This window comes from Gopherus flavomarginatus, chromosome 1, assembly GCF_025201925.1.
Source record: "Gopherus flavomarginatus isolate rGopFla2 chromosome 1, rGopFla2.mat.asm, whole genome shotgun sequence".
NCBI lineage: Eukaryota > Metazoa > Chordata > Testudines > Testudinidae > Gopherus > Gopherus flavomarginatus.
In genome coordinates this window covers 202,171,005-202,189,615 of record NC_066617.1, presented here as the reverse complement: position 1 = coordinate 202,189,615, position 18,611 = coordinate 202,171,005, and the positions used below count along the sequence as shown (strand labels likewise).

At 42.9% G+C, this 18,611-nt stretch overlaps 1 protein-coding gene across 2 annotated transcripts in view; it reads left to right on the top strand.

The window, feature by feature from the left end:
• Window positions 1-408: 408 nt before the first annotated feature.
• The window catches only part of TMEM50B (transmembrane protein 50B), a 28,709-nt gene continuing 10,506 nt past the window's right edge, over window positions 409-18,611 (top strand). Inside the window, exons 1-2 of one of the 2 annotated variants that reach the window (XM_050929732.1) lie at window positions 409-569; window positions 17,189-17,355. In XM_050929732.1, coding sequence (XP_050785689.1) covers window positions 17,257-17,355 — 99 coding nt within the window. In that variant the 5' untranslated portion in view covers window positions 409-569; window positions 17,189-17,256. The remainder of the gene's footprint in view (window positions 570-17,188; window positions 17,356-18,611) is intronic. The other variant, XM_050929731.1, reaches the window with a different exon arrangement.

The following is an 18,611-nucleotide window of genomic DNA, read 5'->3' as shown; positions in this document are numbered from 1 at the left end:
TGTACGTAGGGTGACCAGATAGCAAGTGTGAAAAATCGGGGGTAACAGGAGCCTGTATAAGAAAATGCCCCAAATATTGGGACTGTGCCTATAAAATCAGGCCACCTGGTCACCCTAGCTGTACAGCCGCTGTCCTTTCTTCCCACGGGTCGGGTTGCGCGTATTGTAACCACATCACTGCCCCGCTGCCTGGCGCTGTCCCAGAGGCCCTGGCTGCAGAGGGGCACGCGGGGCAGGGGCCATGGCACGGCTGCCAGGCGCGGCAGGGGGGGGCCGTGGAGACAGATTGACGCGGAGCCCGGTGGTGACGATGCTGCAGCCCCGAGGGGGAGGGGCAGAGGCACCAGCTGCTTTGGAGGCTCCGAGCCAGGGAAGGGCCTGAACCCATCTCGAGCCTCACTCCCGGGTCGGGTTAACCACAGCGCGGTGCTTCCTTCCTCCCCGCCCAGCCCAATGTGACGCCTCGCTGCGGCTGCTGATTGGGCAGAAGGGCCTGTCAGTCTCCTCGCCTACCCCTCCTCCCCGGCCGGCCGGGCTGTGGTAGCAGGAAGTGTCTCACGCAGGACGCGGTAGGTTCGGTGCCTGCGTCCCCCTAGGACCGGCCCAGCGCGCGGGGAGGGGGCGAGCTCGCGGGAAAGGCGGGCGAAGCGACCCCTCGCGAAGGCAGGCGGCGAGCAGCTTGGCGGCTGCCGCCTCCCGCTGCGGGAAGGGCTGTTCCTGAGAGAGCGCGGCATCCCCCCGCCCGTTCTAAACCGCCCCCCGCCCCGCCTGCTCCACGTGCGGCGGGAGACCCCCCACGCGCTCCACGGGAGCCCCTCCTAACGGCCGCAGGCCAACGGCTCTCCGCGCGCGGGGGTGAGGGTGAAAAGCTCTCGTCGCTCTCTGCGCTGGGGGGGCGCTGCCCCTTCTCCTCCCCCCTGCTCCCAGGGCTGGGGGATGGATGCTTCCTAAAAGTGGGGGGAGGGGGCACCCAGAATGCGGCCCTGCCCCGCCCCTCCCCCCAAGACCATCCGTCCCCTCACGGCTCTTTGCCCCTCTTTCTGCGTCACAGCCCATATCATGTAACATTGTGTGTCAGTGGGTGAAAACCTGAAAGGGAAACTGCATGTAAAATAAGTGATTATAATGGACTAGTTAAGGATTCCCAAACTCTTTTATAACATAAGTGTGTATTTTTAACTGTCTTTAGCGTGGTGTTTTACCCTTTTGAAATAAATTTTTGGTTTTAATTTCTTCCCCCCTCCTGTCGGTTCTTTCTCATCTGAAAACAAGGAGAGCCAGCTCTCTGCAGAGACACCAGAAAGTGCAGAGACCACGTATACTGGATTTTCATTGTCCAAACTTTAGGAAATGCAAAAAGAAATGAAAAGCATAATCAGTAAACTTTTTCCCATTTTTTCATGGGAGACAGTGTAGCCTTCTGGCTGGATTTCAGATGGAACTCCTCAATTCCAGTTCCATTTTAGGGCTCGTCTATACTTCAAAGTTAATGCCAATTAAGCTAGGGTGTGAATTTAAAGGGCAGTAAGCTGTTCCCAAGCAACTCCATGTATGTACGCTCCAATTCCGGAACAAGCGTGCCTTGTTCCTGTTTAACATTACCTCCAGTTACACTCTTGTTTTGGAGTAAGAGCACATCTACCCTGGAAAAGTTACAGTGCTGGCAATTACAGCGCCACTCAGAGAGTGGTGAAGGGAAACCGCTGTTGTGTGTTCACACTGTCAGCTGCCTGCGCAATAGCGTGTTCACACTTTTGGCACTTGCAGCGGTATTTGGAGTAGTGCAGTCTGGGCAGCTATCCCACAGAGCACCTCTTTCTTTTCTGCCACGAAGACTCGTGGGAAGACGGACGGGGTCATGGGGCATCCTGGGTCCTGTCTCAATGACCCATGATAAATTGCTTCGCATCCCAGCAATCGTGTGCTTCCGTCTGCATGTGGCGCTATCTTTCAACGGTTTGTGTACCTCGTGCCCTGCCTCTTCTGGCTGCAGGAATGGATCCTGAACTGTTGACCGATATGCTGCTCGCTCTGATCAACTCATCATGAGTGACAGTGGAGTTATTCCTTAAACTACAAAGGCAAGGGGAGTGTGACATTGATCTCGCCATGTGTAGTAGTTACGACACAAGACTGCTTGTGGTATTCACAGAGGTGCTGACCACAGTGGAATGCCGCTTTTGGGCTTGAGAAACAATACTGAGTGGTGGGATCACATTGTCATGCACGTCTGGGATGACGAGCAATGGCTGCAGAACTCTCGGATGAGGAAAGCCACATTCATGGGACTGTATGATAAGCTCGCCTCAGCCCTGCGGCGCAAGGACAGGAGAATGAGAGCTGTCCTGCCGTTGGAGAAGTGCGTGGAGATTGCACCGTGGAAACTGGCTACTCCAGACTGCTACTGATCGGTCGCTAACCAGTTCGGAGTGTGAAAGTTGACCATTGGACTCTTGTTGACTGAAGTGTGCAGGGCAATTAATTGCATCCTGCTTTGAAAGACTGTGACTCTGAGCAACGTGTGTGACATTTTGGATGGCTTTGCACAAATGGGCTTCCCTAACTGCCTAGGGGCGATAGATGGCACACATATTCCAATTCTGGCACCAGACCACTTAGCCACCAAGTACATTAATCACAAGGGGTATTTCTCAATGGTTCTCTGGGCACTTGTGGATCACTGTGGGCATTTCACAGACATTAAAGCAGGCTGGTCCGGAAAGGGGCATGACGCACGCATCTTTCGGAACACTGGCCTGTTCAGGAAGCTGCAAGCAAGGACTTTCTTCCCAGACCAGAAGATCATCGTAGGGGAAGTCAAAATGCCCATTGTGATCCTGGGAGACCCCGCCTATCCTTTAATGCTGTGGCTTGTGAAGCCATACACAGGGCAACTTGACAGCAGCATGGAGCAGCTCAACAACAGGCTGAGCAAATTCAGAATTACTGTTGAGTGTGCTTTTGGACATTTAAAAGCCCGATGGCGCTGCCTCTGTGCGAAGCTGTACCTGGCCAATGACAGTATTCCTGTGCTTATAGCTGCATGCTGTATGCTCCATATATGTGAAGGGAAGGATTAAAGCGTCACTCAGGGTTGGACTGCAGAGGCTCAGTGCCTGGAGGCTGAGTTTGAACAGCCAGAGACCAGGGCTATTAGAGGGGCATAGCACGGGCCATAAAGCTCAGGGATGCTGTGAGGCAGCAATTTGAAGCTGAAAGCCACTAATATTTGTTGCTATGCTTGAGAGTGCAGTGCTTGTAATGCTAGGAGGTGATTGGTGCACATGATGTAATAAGTGGGTGTAACATAATTGTATGTTGCTTTGCAGTGCTCGTTTTGCTTTCAATTAATAGAATAAAGATTGCTTTCAAACCAACACAATTCTTTTATTAAAAGACAACAACCAGAGGAGAGAGTTAAACAACAAAACCCATCAGCAGTGAGAGGGATAAAGGTAGTTTCCAGGACGAGGAGGGGTCCCAGGACGGCTAAAGATTTGTATATGTCCAGGGATCATATCCAGCCTTCTCCTTTGGAATACAATGCAGCGGGTACTGTACTTCATCAGGGCCAGCTGCAAAGGGATGGCTGTTGAGTACAGTTGGAGTCCACAGTGCTGGACTGTGAGAAGGAGGAGTGGAATGCCTCAGTTATAGACAGGAGCCAGGAGGTTGATAAGAGTGTGTTGATGGTGTCTGGGGGGGTGCATGGGAAAGAGTTTTGCGACAGCAGCTACAGAGGAGGGTGGGCGTGGAGCTGCTTCATTTGAAGAGCTAGTATCGCCTGGAGCGTGTCTGCTTGGTGCTCCATAACCTTTAAGAGCTGCTCTGTGGCTTCATTCTGGCATGCCGCATTCTCCTTTTGGTCCCTCTTCTCGCTGTCCTGCCACTCCTTCAGTTTCTGTTTTTCAGAGGCAGAGTACATCATAACATGCAGAAAGTCCTCTCTAGTTCTTCTTATCAGTTTTCTAATTCTGCGCAGCCATTCAGCTGCTGATAACAAAATGGGAGGCTGAGCTACCAAGGTCATCTCTGTGAAGTTTAAACGCAACATTCTACAGAAGCAGTATTGTTTGCAAAACAGAGAACAGTGATTCAATGATTTAAAACATAGCCAATACTCTCACACTTTTCACTAACTGGCTGACCCCAGGCAAGCACACATGAGCCACAAGACCCCCAAAATGGTGGGTAGCCGCAGGGAAAGGGTATCACTCTTCCTGGACGCTGCTTACATTGGGCATGTGGCTCTTGGAGAGAGCCAGCACTGTAGTGGGGGCCTGATAATCATTCCTGTCCCCACACTTTCCACAGGATGTGATCATTATGGAAGATATCTCACTGCTGAGGGTGAGCAGGGAATCAAGAGAGGGTGTTCTCCAAGCCTGCGGCTTCCGTCCGTCCCCTTTGTGGCTCGCCTGTGGGCAGCAATGGTCTCCCACCCCTATGACGGCACAGTAGCATGGGAAAGTTGCTATTAATGGGGCAAGAAAGAAAGCACCTCTGCCCAATAACTTGCGGCAGCAGATTGCCCAGTATCTCCATGAGAGTTTCCTGGCGATCTCTGAAGAAGATTCCTGTGAGGTGAGGGAGTCTATCAACAACCTGTTTGGCCACTCAGACTAGGCATGCGGTGGGAGACAAGCCTGCTTTCTGCAACCCTTCTGACCTCAACAACTCGCTTCAGGAATTCCTCAAATCAGATCCACTTACCAGGTGCCTCCTTTCCTGTTTGCGCTTTGCCAAGCTCCAACACTGTGACTGGCTACCCTCCTCTGGGGTAGAAAAGAGCTCCTGTCTGCATGCATCTGTGGCCTCCGAGTCATCCTCTGCCTCTGGGTCCCCCTACCCCTCCACATCCTCGTCCCAGATTTCCTCCTCCTGGCTCGGTCCACTCTCGACTGGCGCATGAGCCACTGAAGTATCCATAGTGGTCTTCACAATGGAGGTGGGGTCGCCGCCAAGTATCACGTCCAGCTCTTTGTAGAACTGGCAGCCCATGGGAGCAGCACGGGAGTGGTGGTTGCCTCCCGTGCCTTGTAGTAGGCATTCTGCAGCTTCTTCACTTTGACGCTGCACTGCAACGTGTCTGGGTCATGGCCCCTTTCTGTCATGCATCGTGAAATCGGTCCATAGGTATCATAATTCCTATGGATGGAGCACAGCTGGATCTAGACAGCCTCCCCCCCATGCAAATACTGATGAGGTCCAGCAGTTCAGCATTGCTCCAAGTGAGGGATCACCTGGTGCGTGGAGCAGGCATGGCCCCCTGAAAAGATGCACCGAGACCACTGCATGCATTACCGAGCAAACAGGAAGGGGACTTTCCAATTTCCAAAGGAATGTATGGGGTGGGGATGACGGTTGGTCACTTGAGGGCAGGGCAGTAGAGTTCAAACTGATGACCAGAGAGGTGGGAACAGGCATCGTGGGACACCTCCCAGAGGCCAAACGCAGTTCTGTAATCGCCACAGTGTCTATACTGGCACCGCAGCGCTGTAGCCCTGGTGCAGAAAGCTCTACGCCTCTGGCTGGGGTGTGTTTTTTAAAGCGCTACAACTGCGCAGTTTCTGCGCACTTAGTGGCTTGGGAGTGTGGACACCTCAGGAGTTACAGTGCAGAAAGCTGCTTTACTGCGCAGAAACTTGCCAGTGTAGACAGGGCCTTAGTTTCTTCATCTGTCAAATGGCTGTAATAATACTTTACTCCTGGAGGCATTCTGTGCCAAAAAATTAAAAATTCTGCACACAATATTTTAAAATTCAAAATTTTGCAGATTTTATTTGTCAAAATAACACTACATAATCATGCTAGTTTCAATTATTTTGGTAATTTATTTCAAAATACCTGTCAGCAAGTATATCTGTAACAATACAGATGCACACAAAAATTCCCCCAGAAGTAGAGAGTTAAAGAAACCCCTGTGACAACCCAGTTCCTGTTTCTCTGCCCCCTTTCCCTCAGAGCCCAGCCAGGAGGCCAGACACCCACAACTCCTCCCCCCAGAGCCCAGCTGCGGGGCCTCTCCAGCTGACACACCCAAACCCCCTTCCACCACCAGAGCCCATCTGTAGGGCCCCCACGCTCCCTCCAGACCCCAGGGATACAGAGGGGGAAACAGCCTGATGCTTGGTCCCAGACTTGCATGGAGTTTCCTGTGCACTGCCCTCTCCTTCCTTCAGCACATGCTGGGAACTGCAGCTGCAGGAATCCTGTAGCTCCCTTCTTCTCCCCCTGACAGTGTCTTTTATGTGTGAGCTGGGCTCTGCCTGGCCCATCAGCCCTTAGTGGTGGCTAGCAGCCCATTTCTGTGGGGGGAAGGAAATTTTGCACGCACAGTGTTGATTTCTGCAAAATTCTGGATTGCACAGTGGCGCAGAATTCCCGCTGGAGTAATGCTTGCTTCCCTCCTTGAGATGTTGAGGATGGGTTAAAAGTTTTGAAAACAAAGTACAATATAATAGCTAATTATTAATAATCTAGGATATTAGGCACACAAGTATATCGTATTCTATACATCTGTGGTGATACATAAGTAACTAAGGAAATGTTTAAAAATTATTTTTAACTTTAAGTGAAACTCCATATTTGAATTCCTATAAATATCATTGTCATAGGAAAGTTTGAGGCTTCCTGTTTGCAGAGTTCTAGGTACCTTCCATGCTCAAATTATGTTAGAAAAATGGGCTGCAGATTACACTGTTCTACAGCCAAAATGCTTCTGAAATAAATGTAGTCCAACTTTACTAATTCTGGGTCACTGAGAATGAAAATGATGCTTAAAATTGTTGATTGGCTCTAGTTTTCAAGATATGCTATTGGATCAGTATATACGACCCTTGACTTGGGAATGGCGGAGGGTAAGTGAGTTATAAAAGGAAGGGATCTCAATTTAAACCAGAAATGACTAAAATACATCTTTGACTGGATCTATGAATAAATCTATGACTGGGTTTGGACAGTACTTGCTTTTTAGGCAAAACAATGAAAGCTGCAATCTGAAGCTGGTATTGCGTCATACATGCTATGAATTGCATCATGTTATTCCAAGAAGTCATGGATGATGCAATCATAACGAAGCTTACATCACTCTGCTGAACAAATTACCCTATATCAGCTCTAGAAATCATACAGTGTAGTGCTCTCTTATTTGTCAGTGTTTGATTTTGCAAAGGGACACATTTCTGTTTAGCCAAAGTGAGCAGCGATGCCTCGTACTTGTGTGAACAGTGCAGATAACTTATGCTATGTTTGTGGTGAAGTGACTTTTGCATCACAAAAGCGCAGTATAACTGCTATGGTTAAGAAAGCCTATCACCTTTATTTTGGCTGCAAAATTGGAGATCAGGACAAGAGGTGGGCCCCACACATATGCTGCAACACTTGTGCAACAAATCTTCGCCAGTGGTTGAACAGGAAAAGGAAATCTGTGCCTTTTGCAGTGCCAATGATTTGGAGAGAGCCAACAGATCATACCAGCAATTGTTATTTCTGCGTGGTGCCTCCAGTTGGGAAAGGTGTGTCAAGAAAAAGTGGACTGTGCCTTATCCAAACATTCCATCAGCTATACGCCCAGTACCCCACGGAGAAGGACTGCCTGTTCCTGATGCACCAGAATCATTCTCACTTGAGTCAGACGAGGAAGAGAAAGAGGATGAAACTTCTGGTCCTGAACCATCAATGTCACAGGACCCACATTTTCTCCCATCCTCCTCCTCTGAACCACACCTCATAACACGAGGTGAACTGAATGACCTTGTCAGGGATTTGGAACTACCCAAGAGGAAGGCAGAGCTGTTGGGCTCCAGACTACAGCAGTGGAATCTCCTGGCAGGCTGTCAGGGCAAATGGAGCCCATCAATGCTTGCAGACTATTGCTGGACAGTGACAAGAGATGCTCCATTTAATGAGTACAAGAGACAAGCCAAGAAGCGCCGAGTAGACACTGAATAGGACTAAACTATGTACATAATAGTTTTTTGCCTTTTGTTTCATAATAAATTTTATTTATATAACCCTTTTGCTGATTTTTAAAGTGTTACATAAACAGGACAAGTGAAATATTATCACGTAAAGCAACCATAAACACATGAAAAGACCTAGGTTTACAATTTATGATTAAAACTCTACTATCTACACAATAGACATAGACATAAAATGTAAAAACTTAAATATCTTAGAAACAGTAGCCAATCAGTTGTTTTAATTGTCATATTTGAATTCAGCACATCAAAATACATAATAAATATCACATTTTATCTCTAAAGCAGACGACTTCTCAAAAATTGTAGACCAGTGTTACAACAGATGAGCTCCTTCTGCATCATTGAAGGTTTGAACTCTGGAGCACGGTACCCAGGGTTAAATTCACACTGAAGTCAGAGCTGGTCTCCTAAGTAGACCCCTATATAAATATCTTTCTTTACTTATTCTGTAGAATCATAGAATATCAGGGTTGGAAGGGACCTCAGGGGGTCATCTAATCCACTCCCCTGCTCAAAGCAGGACCAGTTCCCAACTAAATCATCCCAGCCAGGGCTTTTTCAAGCCTGACTTTAAAAACCTCTAAGGAAGGAGATTCAACCACCTCCCTAGGTAACCTATTCCAGTGCTTCACCACCCTCCTAGTGAAGAAGTTTTTCTTAATATCCAACCTAAACCTCCCCCACTGCAACTTGAGATCATTACTGGTTGTTCTGTCATCTGGTACCACTGAGAACAGTCTAGTTCCATCCTCTTTGGAACCCCCTTTCAAGTAGTTGAAAGCAGCTATCAAATCCCTCCTCATTCTTCTCTTCTGCAGACTAAATAATCCTAGTTCCCTCAGCCTCTCCTCATAAGTTATGTACTCTAGTCCCCTAATCATTTTTGTTGCCCTCTGCTGGACTCTTTCCAATTTTTCCACATCCTTCTTGTAGTGTGGGGCCCAAAACTGGACACAGTACTCCAGATGAGGCCTTACCAATGTCGAATAGAGGGGAATGATCGCATCCCTCGATCTGCTGGCAGTGCGCCTACTTATATAACCCAAAATGCCATTAGCCTTACTGGCAGCAAGGGCACACTGTTGACTCATATCCAGCTTCTCGTCCACTGTAACCCCAGGTCCTTTTCTGCAGAACTGCTGCCTAGCCATTCGGTCCCTAGTCTGTAGCAGTGCATGGGATTCTTCCATCGTAAGTGCAGGACTCTGCACTTGTCCTTGTTGAACCTCATCAGATTTCTTTTGGCCCAATCTTCTAATTTGTCTAGGTCCCTCTATATCCTATCCCTACCCCCCAGCATATCTACCATTCCTCCCTGTTTAGTGTCATCTACAGACTTGCTGAGGGTGCAATCCACACCATCCTCCAGATCATTAATGAAGATATTGAACAAAACCGGCCTCAGGACCGACCCATGAGGCACTCTGCTTGATACTGGCTGCCAATTAGACATGGAGCCATTGATCACTACCCGTTGAGCCTGATGATCTAGCCAGCTTTCTATCCATCTTGTAGTCCATTCATCCAGCCCATGGTTCATTAACTTGCTGGCAAGAATACTGTGGGAGACCGTATCAAAAGCTTTGCTAAAGTCAAGGAATAACATGTCCACTGCTTTCCCCTCATCCACAGAGCCAGTTCATTTGCAAACTATTCTTCATTGCTTATTTATTCTTCATATTTATATTCATGTTCTGAAGAAGCAGGAAAATTGTGTTGTCCATTATGAGCTCTCATTGTAGAAAAATGCTACCTGCTGGCTTTTTTATCAGGTCTACTTATGTTAATTGTTGAACTGTCCCTCTGGTCTGAAAAGTGAAGTTCAAACAAAACTCATGTTTCAGAGCCAGTTCTGATTATCAGGAATGCACTCTGTAATAAAGAAAATAATATGCATTGGCAGCAGATTGTTTTGCATTTCAGCTAGCAGGTCTTCTAAAAAAACCTATTAGATTTGCAAGGGCAAGGTGGCAACAGCTTCCCTGATTTCACTATTTTGCCCATAATGTTAGTATTAAAAATAGAATCTGATGTGTGTGGATAGTTACTGAAATGCTGAGAGAAGTTCTGTGTGAGCTTTCAGATTTCCTGTGTGAGCTTTCAGAATTCCCAAGTGAGCCAAACATCCCTAATTTGGTGCTCAACTTTTTGAATGTTAAAAAATTTAAATTTTTTTTGCAAGTGTAGGCTGTATATACATATTTCTATCACCACCAAATTACTTGAGTTCTGACAAGTTTTACTAGGGTTAATGACACGTTGTTTTGAAATTACAAATCTGCATAGTTACTCATTTTCCTAATATCTCAGGATGGGAAAAATACAGCCTACATTTCCATCTAAGTCCTAGGAAAGAGAATTTTTGTATTTCACGTTGCCCTTTTGACTAAAGAATTTTTTTTAAGGAAAAAAATGATTTAACCATATGAATCTTCTTAAGAATTGGATGTTGTAGTCATCTGAAAATCTAGCAGGCATTCTTTCAATGAGAGGGTGACCTCTTAGAAAACCAGAACAGAGAGTAAACATTGATCCTTCTTAGTGGAAGGCAGATCAAATTAATACATTGGGTAAAGTTATTGTTATTTTAAGTTATACTGTGTCTGTAATGCTGATATATCTGTCTTTAAAGCAATAATTTTGTTTGGATTCTGAGTTGCATGCTATTTCCCTTCACATGTCCACTATAGCATGATATCAATAATATTACTTCTCTCTAAAATATTTGAGTAATATTGGGATCAGGGAAAAAATATCAGGTAGCATTCTTATTTTCTCTTGTTTTTAGAACTTTAAAAAAAATTAATTTATAACCCTTGAGAAAGTAGTTCTTTTTGAAGAAAATGACTGGCTGTGGCTAATAGCTAGATGCTTTGCTTCTAGCCTTCTTGGTGAAAAGATTGCTTAATTTTCATGAACTTCTAGCATTCTAAAGTAAATGCGACCTGTGTAGAACTTGACTACTTATTTTCTATTTGGCAGTTATTGAGAGTGTAAATATGATCAGAATGATTACTTTATCTATACGTAATTGTGAAACCCCATAGAGTATTTGAGTTTATTACCTAAATATTCCTAAATATTCCCCAATATCCTTTCTCTGTGAAAGTAAATATGAAACTAAGTTTAGTCAGTTTCACTGATGCTATTTACAGTGCTGGGCAATGTGAAACTGACAATCATGGCAATTTTTCTCCTGCTGTTTGGGCAGGATGTGAGGTGCAGTGGAAGCAGGCACTGGAATATTGATCACAGGATAACTATGAGCCGCCAATGTGATATGGCTGTGAAAAAAGCTAATGCGGTCTTGGGATGCATCAGGCAAGGTATTTCCAGTAGAGATAAGGAGGTGTTAGTAACCTTATACAAGGCACTGATGAGACCTCATCTGGAATACTGTGTGCAGTTCTGGTCTCCCATGTTTAAGAAGGATGAATTCAAACTGGAACAGGTTCAGAGAAGTGCTACTAGGATGATCCGAGGAATGGAAGACCTGTCATATGAAAGGAGACTCAAAGAGCTTGGCTTGTTTAGCCTAACCAAAAGAAGGGTGAGAGGAGATATGATTGCTCTTTATAAATATATCAGAGGAAAAAATACCAGGGAGGGGGAGGAATTATTTAAGTTTAGTACCAGTGTGGACACAAGAACAAATGGATATAAACTGGCTGTCAGGAAGTTTAGGCTTGAAATTAAATGAAAGTTTCTAACTATTAGAGGAGTGAAGTTCTGGAACAGCCTTCCAAGGGGAGTAGTGGGGGCAAAAGACATATCTGGCTTCAAGACTAAGTTTGATAGGTTTATGGAGAGGATGGTATAATAGGATAGCCTTGGCAATTAATTCATCTTTGACTACTAGCGGTAAATATGCCCAATGGCTTGTGATGGAATTTTAGATGGGGTGGGATCTAAGTTACTACAGAGAATTCTTTCCTGGGTGTCTGGCTGATGAGTCTTGCCCACATGCTCAGGGTTTAACTGATTGCCATGTTTGGGATCGGGAAGGAATTTTCCTCCTGGGAAGATTGGCAGAAGCCCTGTGGATTTTTCGCGTTCCTCTGCAGTGTGGGGCATGGGTCACTTGCTGGAAGTTTCTCTGCACCTTGAAATCTTTAAACCATGATTTGAGGACTTCAGTGGTTCAGACACAGGTTTGATACAGGAGTGGGTGGATGAGATTCTGTGACCTGCATTGTGCAGAGGAGGTCAGACTAGATGATCATAATGGTCCCTTCTGACCTTAAAGTATATGAGTCTATGATTTATGAGGCGGGGTTAAGAAAACTGGGTGAGGAATAGAGTTGTGGGGACCTAGCTCTTGTAGTAACCAGTTGACTGGGAAAAGACTAAAGTAGCAGACACCCCATACAGGAGGCTGTGGACTTGGGGTCCGGATGAAGATGAATCTCCTTCTCCCTTCCAGGTGTCAGATGGGTATAGGAGGGGCTTCACATTTATCACGCACTAAACCCATTAACAAGAGAAGGAGCAAGTTCTGATACCAAAATCTTGGTAAGAGTCTCAGTACCCTACTTTTCAGCAGTTTGGGGATAATTGCTGTGCTTCTTTAGTACCAACCTATGGCAGGTAGATTTACTTCTCTGACAAGCAGGTGTCTAGTAAATTGTCATGCCCCGACTAATAATAACTGCTCTTAGTGCTCAGGAAAAAAGAAAAATATTCATATGCAAACCAATTCCATGAAACCTATTTAAGGTAATCTCAGTATCAGAAGGAATTTAAAAGTCTTCAATTTGGGAAAACCTGACATTTTTATAAGGAATTAACATTACTGGAGAGATGTTGGATCATGCACTATAAACCTTTGCTGAAGTTTAATTTAAGTAACAATTATTTTATTTCCTAGCTTTCAAATTTAAGCAGGTTAGAGATTATTGCAGGAGATTTGTATTATATGTGCAAAATGCCACTGGCAAAGACATTCTTGCATCATAAATATGAATAATTCATACCACCCACCTAAAATCTATATACGCATATTAACATACAAATGTAAAACCTACAAACCTCAAAGAAAATAAAGCAAATCTGGCAGGGAGAGAAGAGTACTGGTTTCACTTTATCTGTTGGAGTGTGGGCAAACCTCTGTGGAGAATTATTGACAGCCACATAACTCTGCCTTTAATCTTTATGTACTATGTTATGAACAGTTGTGTGGATCCTATAATTGGTATAGTTTCATTCTCTTACTTTTTTGTTAAATTATAGCTATTCTGTTAAGCTCTTGCATGCAATTTCTGGGCAAATATAGTACAAAGGTTTATATCACTGGACTAAATATATTCCAGTCTCTATATATTGCCTCACTATGTTCTTGTTTGTTTCTCAAGCACAACAACTCAGTGATGCTTTCAGTTGTCTGTAGCTTTGTCCTTCCCATTCATGCCATAATTCTTAGTCCTCCCCTAAAGATGATCTGGTTGAAAAGTGAATGTATGTGAGTTACTGATGTTGCAGTCCTTTTCATACATGCCTGATGGATCAGCCTAAAGTTCTTTCTTCCTTTCTGTATTTGTGCAGTAGCACAATATATTCTTAATTTTAGCACATACCATGCTGCTAGTTGAAATGTGTTGCAAATTTTATGAATTTACACTGCAGGTTTTGCAGAGTATTTATACAGAAATTGTTCTGTTTCCCAGTATTTCAGAGATTAATGAGCTTCACCACAAAGATCCAGTGATAGGCAATGGTACTTTACACACCACACTCACCTCAAGGAGAGTGGCTAGTATCTCACTAATCAGAGTAACTGAGAGAGAATTCAGATATGTACATATTCAAAACCTGCCATTTTATTAATGTCATCTAGTCATGTTTTTTAAAAGGTGATCATTTACACCCATCAGCTATGATAGGGGTTCCCAAACTTGGTTCATGGCTTGTTCACGGTAAGCCCTGGTAGGCCACGAGATATTTTGTTTACCTGAGCTTCCACAGGTACGGTCGCTCGTAGCTCCCAGTGGATGCAATTTGCCGTTCCCAACCAATGGGAGCTGCGAGCGGTCGTACCTGTGGACACTCAAGTAAACAAAGTGTCTCGTGGCCCACCAGGGCTTACCCTGAACAAGCCACGAACCAAGTTTGGGAACCCCTGAGCCAATACAATTAAAATAATGTCAAATATGTTATGTGGTGGAAAAAGTCACATTGCATAGGTTGAATTCTAAAATTCTCTACAAGTCTACTAAGTGGGGTGGCATAGGGTTTTCTAATTCGGTTTATTATTATACATCACAATTAAAAGATGTGATGAGTTGGGTTAACAATAGACCATCCAAACACTGGATAAAATTCAATCAAGACTGGACCTCAGATATAGCTATTCACAGTAATTGTTGGGTTAAAAAGAAATTTAAGTCACCATAAATAAAATGTCACTCACTCATCCAGCCCACATTAGCAGTTTTGGACAAATTTTCTAAATTCCTGTCACCAAGAGCCTCTCCCTTAGCTACTTTAATTAATAATTAGGAAATTATTCCTATATCAACATGACTATCTATTGTGGATAAGATCTGAGATTATTTAATTCAGACAGCTGTTTCTGGGTCCTGATTACATACCAAGGGGTGTGTAATAATGTAAATAATATAAAGATCAGGTATTTACCAGTCATTTTTACTGTGAAACCTGGATATGAAGTGGCTCTATCTAGACCTTTATCCACATTTGTGGAGTTGACGTAAGAGAAAGGTGGAAAAGGTTTAAATATCCAAGATATATACAATTTTGATTTTAAAAAGATGTTAAGAAAACAACCCAGATGAAAAGATGGGAGAGGGATTAGTGCAAAGATCTCTATTTGGGAAAAGGGATATACCTCTTCAAATTGTATAGCTCATAATTTTTTTTAATAAATTACTATAAAGATGGCGTTTAGCTCCGGTGAAGATCCATCATATTTTTGCTACTAGGGTGGCACTCTGATGGAGTGATTATGGGGAAAGGATAACATACTTGCACATGTAGTTCTTGTCAGGGAATTAGATGGTTTGGGCAGGAAATTATTAGAGATTCATCTTATAACAAAATGCCAGTTTGTTAGAGATCTTTTTTGTTAGCAGCTGGACTCTGTATTGCACATTATTGGAAATGTGACCCATTCTCTTGGGAACAGTAGTATGGAAAAATGTGGACAGTCCTTCTAATGAAAAAGCTTTCACATCAAGTATGTACACAAGAAAAGTGCCAAAAATGGGATAGTTGGCTAGAAATTTGCTCACCCTTTCTAGTGTACTCAAGAGGGAGGCTTCCCGTTGGCAGGCCAGAATCTTTAGCCAGGATCTTTGCATATTAACTGGAGCCTGAATAAGTAACATATGGTGTAGTATGTTAACGTTTTATTGTAACTTTGTTGTAATAAAATGTTTTTTTAAATGTTGCATGTTTCTGCATGTGCCATTCTGTTGTAGTTAATGGCTGCAATACCATACACAAAGGAACTTGTAGTTCATGGAGAAAGTGGTAATAAGATGATCAGAGATGGACCAGACCTTCTGATAGGAAGGTCAGTGAAGGAGAGGGAAGGAAACAGGAGCCACAGGGAGTTGAAAGGAAATGAAGAAATTACAGGAGGAACAATCAGCAACTTAAAGGTGGGGTGGAGAAGGAAGCACAGGAGCCAGTAGAGTTGTGATACAGGGAGGGAAGCACAGAGGGAACTAGTGGAAGAGCTGGAAAGAATGTGAATCTTTTGGCATCCTCTAGCTAAGAGCTGGATCTTGGACTAGTATCCATTACTGCTGTTTAATTCTTTTTTTTTTTTTTTTCGAATTGTGCAATACATTCATTTGGAAGTTATTGTTGATTACCCAGTTGTTCAAGGGTTGCTTTAGTGGTTTAAGATTTCACCATAACCACTGATGAAATCATAGTGCTAGATTCAGAATTGCTTGTTTCTTCTATAAAAATCTAAACTACAAGAAGTGCCCTTTATTCATGTGTAGGCTGATACTGAGCATTGGATTTCATTTTCCTTTGACCTTCAATGAGGGATTTTTCTTGATAACAATGAAATTTAAAAACCTCTCCAGCAATCTTTCCTGTACTTTGATTAAGATAGTTAATTGTTAATCATAATGTACAGTTAAACAGTATTTGTAGATTTTTGTGTATAGATTAGGGAAATGATTAACTACAAGATTAAAACAGAATTAGATATCAGGCATGCTTGCTGTGAATTTTTAATATGCTGTGTAAATCTTGTAAATATTTGAACTCTTAACACCACAAACAAACAAACAAATAAATAAAGCTAAAACCAGGTATACAAGCCTGTACCATATCAAATGTAAGGAATGTGCAAATGGAGGATATGTTATAAAGATTAAAATGTAATAACTATGAACAATAACATCGTAATTAAGAAAGTTTTATAGTTAGTGATCAGCCAATAAAACGTTTGAGGCCCAATTATTTCACTTCTATTTACAGTTATTTATAGCTTTCTCTTTAATTACCCCTGCTTTAGCCTTCTGACTTTTAAGATTCTGCAGTGATGCACCTACCTCCTTGGTCTAGAAGGACTAAATAAGACACCTTTCAAATTTTATTAACACTATTCCTTAGCTGAATCAACAAGTTTATTATCTTCTCTCTGTGATGTGAGTGCGGTACTCCCCAAGCATCTTTAGTCACTGAATACAACTGGTATCAGGAATCTAACTTAATAGATGCTGTGATGTAAAGGCCAATTATGCGTTTACCAGAACTTCTTAAATCCCCTTGCATCTGTGATATTTCTCTTTTTGTCTACAAGAGTATTTGTAGTGGCTGAAAGATGGTTGTGCCTCTGAACTAACACTGTCAGGTTAAAAGTCATATTTAGTTTTTACCACTTACGTTGTTTTGCTTGCTTTTTTATTTTTGCATTTCTGTCAGCTTAGATGATGAAAATAGAGAATTCAATTTCTAATAATTTTTAACTTCTTGAGCTAGCATAACCCTTCATTGTTTGGGTTGTAGGTTTTAGATTATTTTTTAATTCTGGCTATATTGCTGTTAGACTTAGTTTGTAAACGCTTGTTCTTACAAAACCAAAATGTTAGCCCAAAGTTGATTTGAGAAAAAATGCTTTTTTTAAATGGATGCTGTCTTTAACAAACTTGTCAAATATATATTTTTAAGGAAAAAAATCATGAAGTTTCTAAATTGTCTGGCTGTTCTGTTAAATTATTTAGGATTCAACAGTTAATGAAAAATTCATGCAAGAGTACAGATAAAGAAGAAAAATCTAACCATTAGAGAAATGGCAGGATTCCTAGACAACTTCCGATGGCCAGAGTGTGAGTGTATTGACTGGAGTGAAAGAAGAAATGCAGTTGCTTCAGTGGTTGCAGGTGTACTGGTAAGTATTCAGACTGTACAAATGAATCCAGAGTTGTCATCTTATTTAATGTGGCGTTAATACTTCATTAATCTTTGAAAATAAAATGTTCCTAAATCAGATTTTGTTAAATTGCAGTGCTAACTGCATTCTTAAACCAATATATTTCTTCATAATTTTCAAGTATGTTTAGGAAAACCTTTGCAGTTCACCTGGATGTGTACACTCTGTTTGAATTTGATGTTCCGATACTACTTTTTCTTTTTCCTGTATTGATTTTCTTTTAAAAAGTGTTAAATTGTTGGAAGGTATGTATTCACTTTCAGAGACCTTCATGGCCCTATCCCCATCCTACCTATCAAATCTAATGTAATGTAATCTAATGCCTCTGATCTGCCTATGATGCCAGCTGCCATTGCCTACTTGTTGACTTCTCAAACAAGCGCCTTCATGCTTTCTCCCATATTGCCCCTTAAACTTGGGAGAAGCTCTGTATAAACATCCGCAAAACTAACTCATTATCCTCCTCCAAATCTGTCCATAAAACTCTCCTTTGCTGTGAGGCCTACAAAATACTTGACAACGGCTAGACCGTTTGTGTGCTGAGACCACAGCCCATCATACTGACCAGTATTATTTCCTTGTATTCCCCCTTTGATCAGTCGGTCTGTCTCCATCTGTTGTCTCTTGTCTTATACTTAGCATCATAAGCTTGTTGGGGCAAGGCCTTGTTTTTTTGTTCTGTGTTAGTACATAATCTAGTACAGGGGTAGGCAACCTAAGGCACGTGTGCCGCCTTCGGCACATGAGCTGATTTTCAGTGGCACTCACGCTGCTCGGATGCTGGCTACTGGTCTGGGGAGCTCTGCATTTTAATTTAATTGAAGCTTCTTAAACATTTTAAAAATGTTATTTACTTTACATACAAAATAGTTTAGTTATATATTATAGACTTATAGAAAGAGACCTTCTAAAAATATTAAAATATATTACTGGCATGCGAAACCTTAAATTAGAGTGAATAAATGAAGAGTCGGCACACCGCTGCTGAAAGGTTGCTGACCCCTGATCTAGTATAAGTCCATGACTAGGACTCCTATGTGATATGTGTGTGTGTCTGGCATAACAAAGTATGTTAACAGTACTTACATTTTACCTGGCTAAATCATGCATATATTGGGAACATATGTTCAAGTTTTTAAGGCAATGAAGGTAATCTAGCCATACCCTTTTCTTTAATTTTAATAGAAGATTTATGGCTAAATCCCAAACACTGC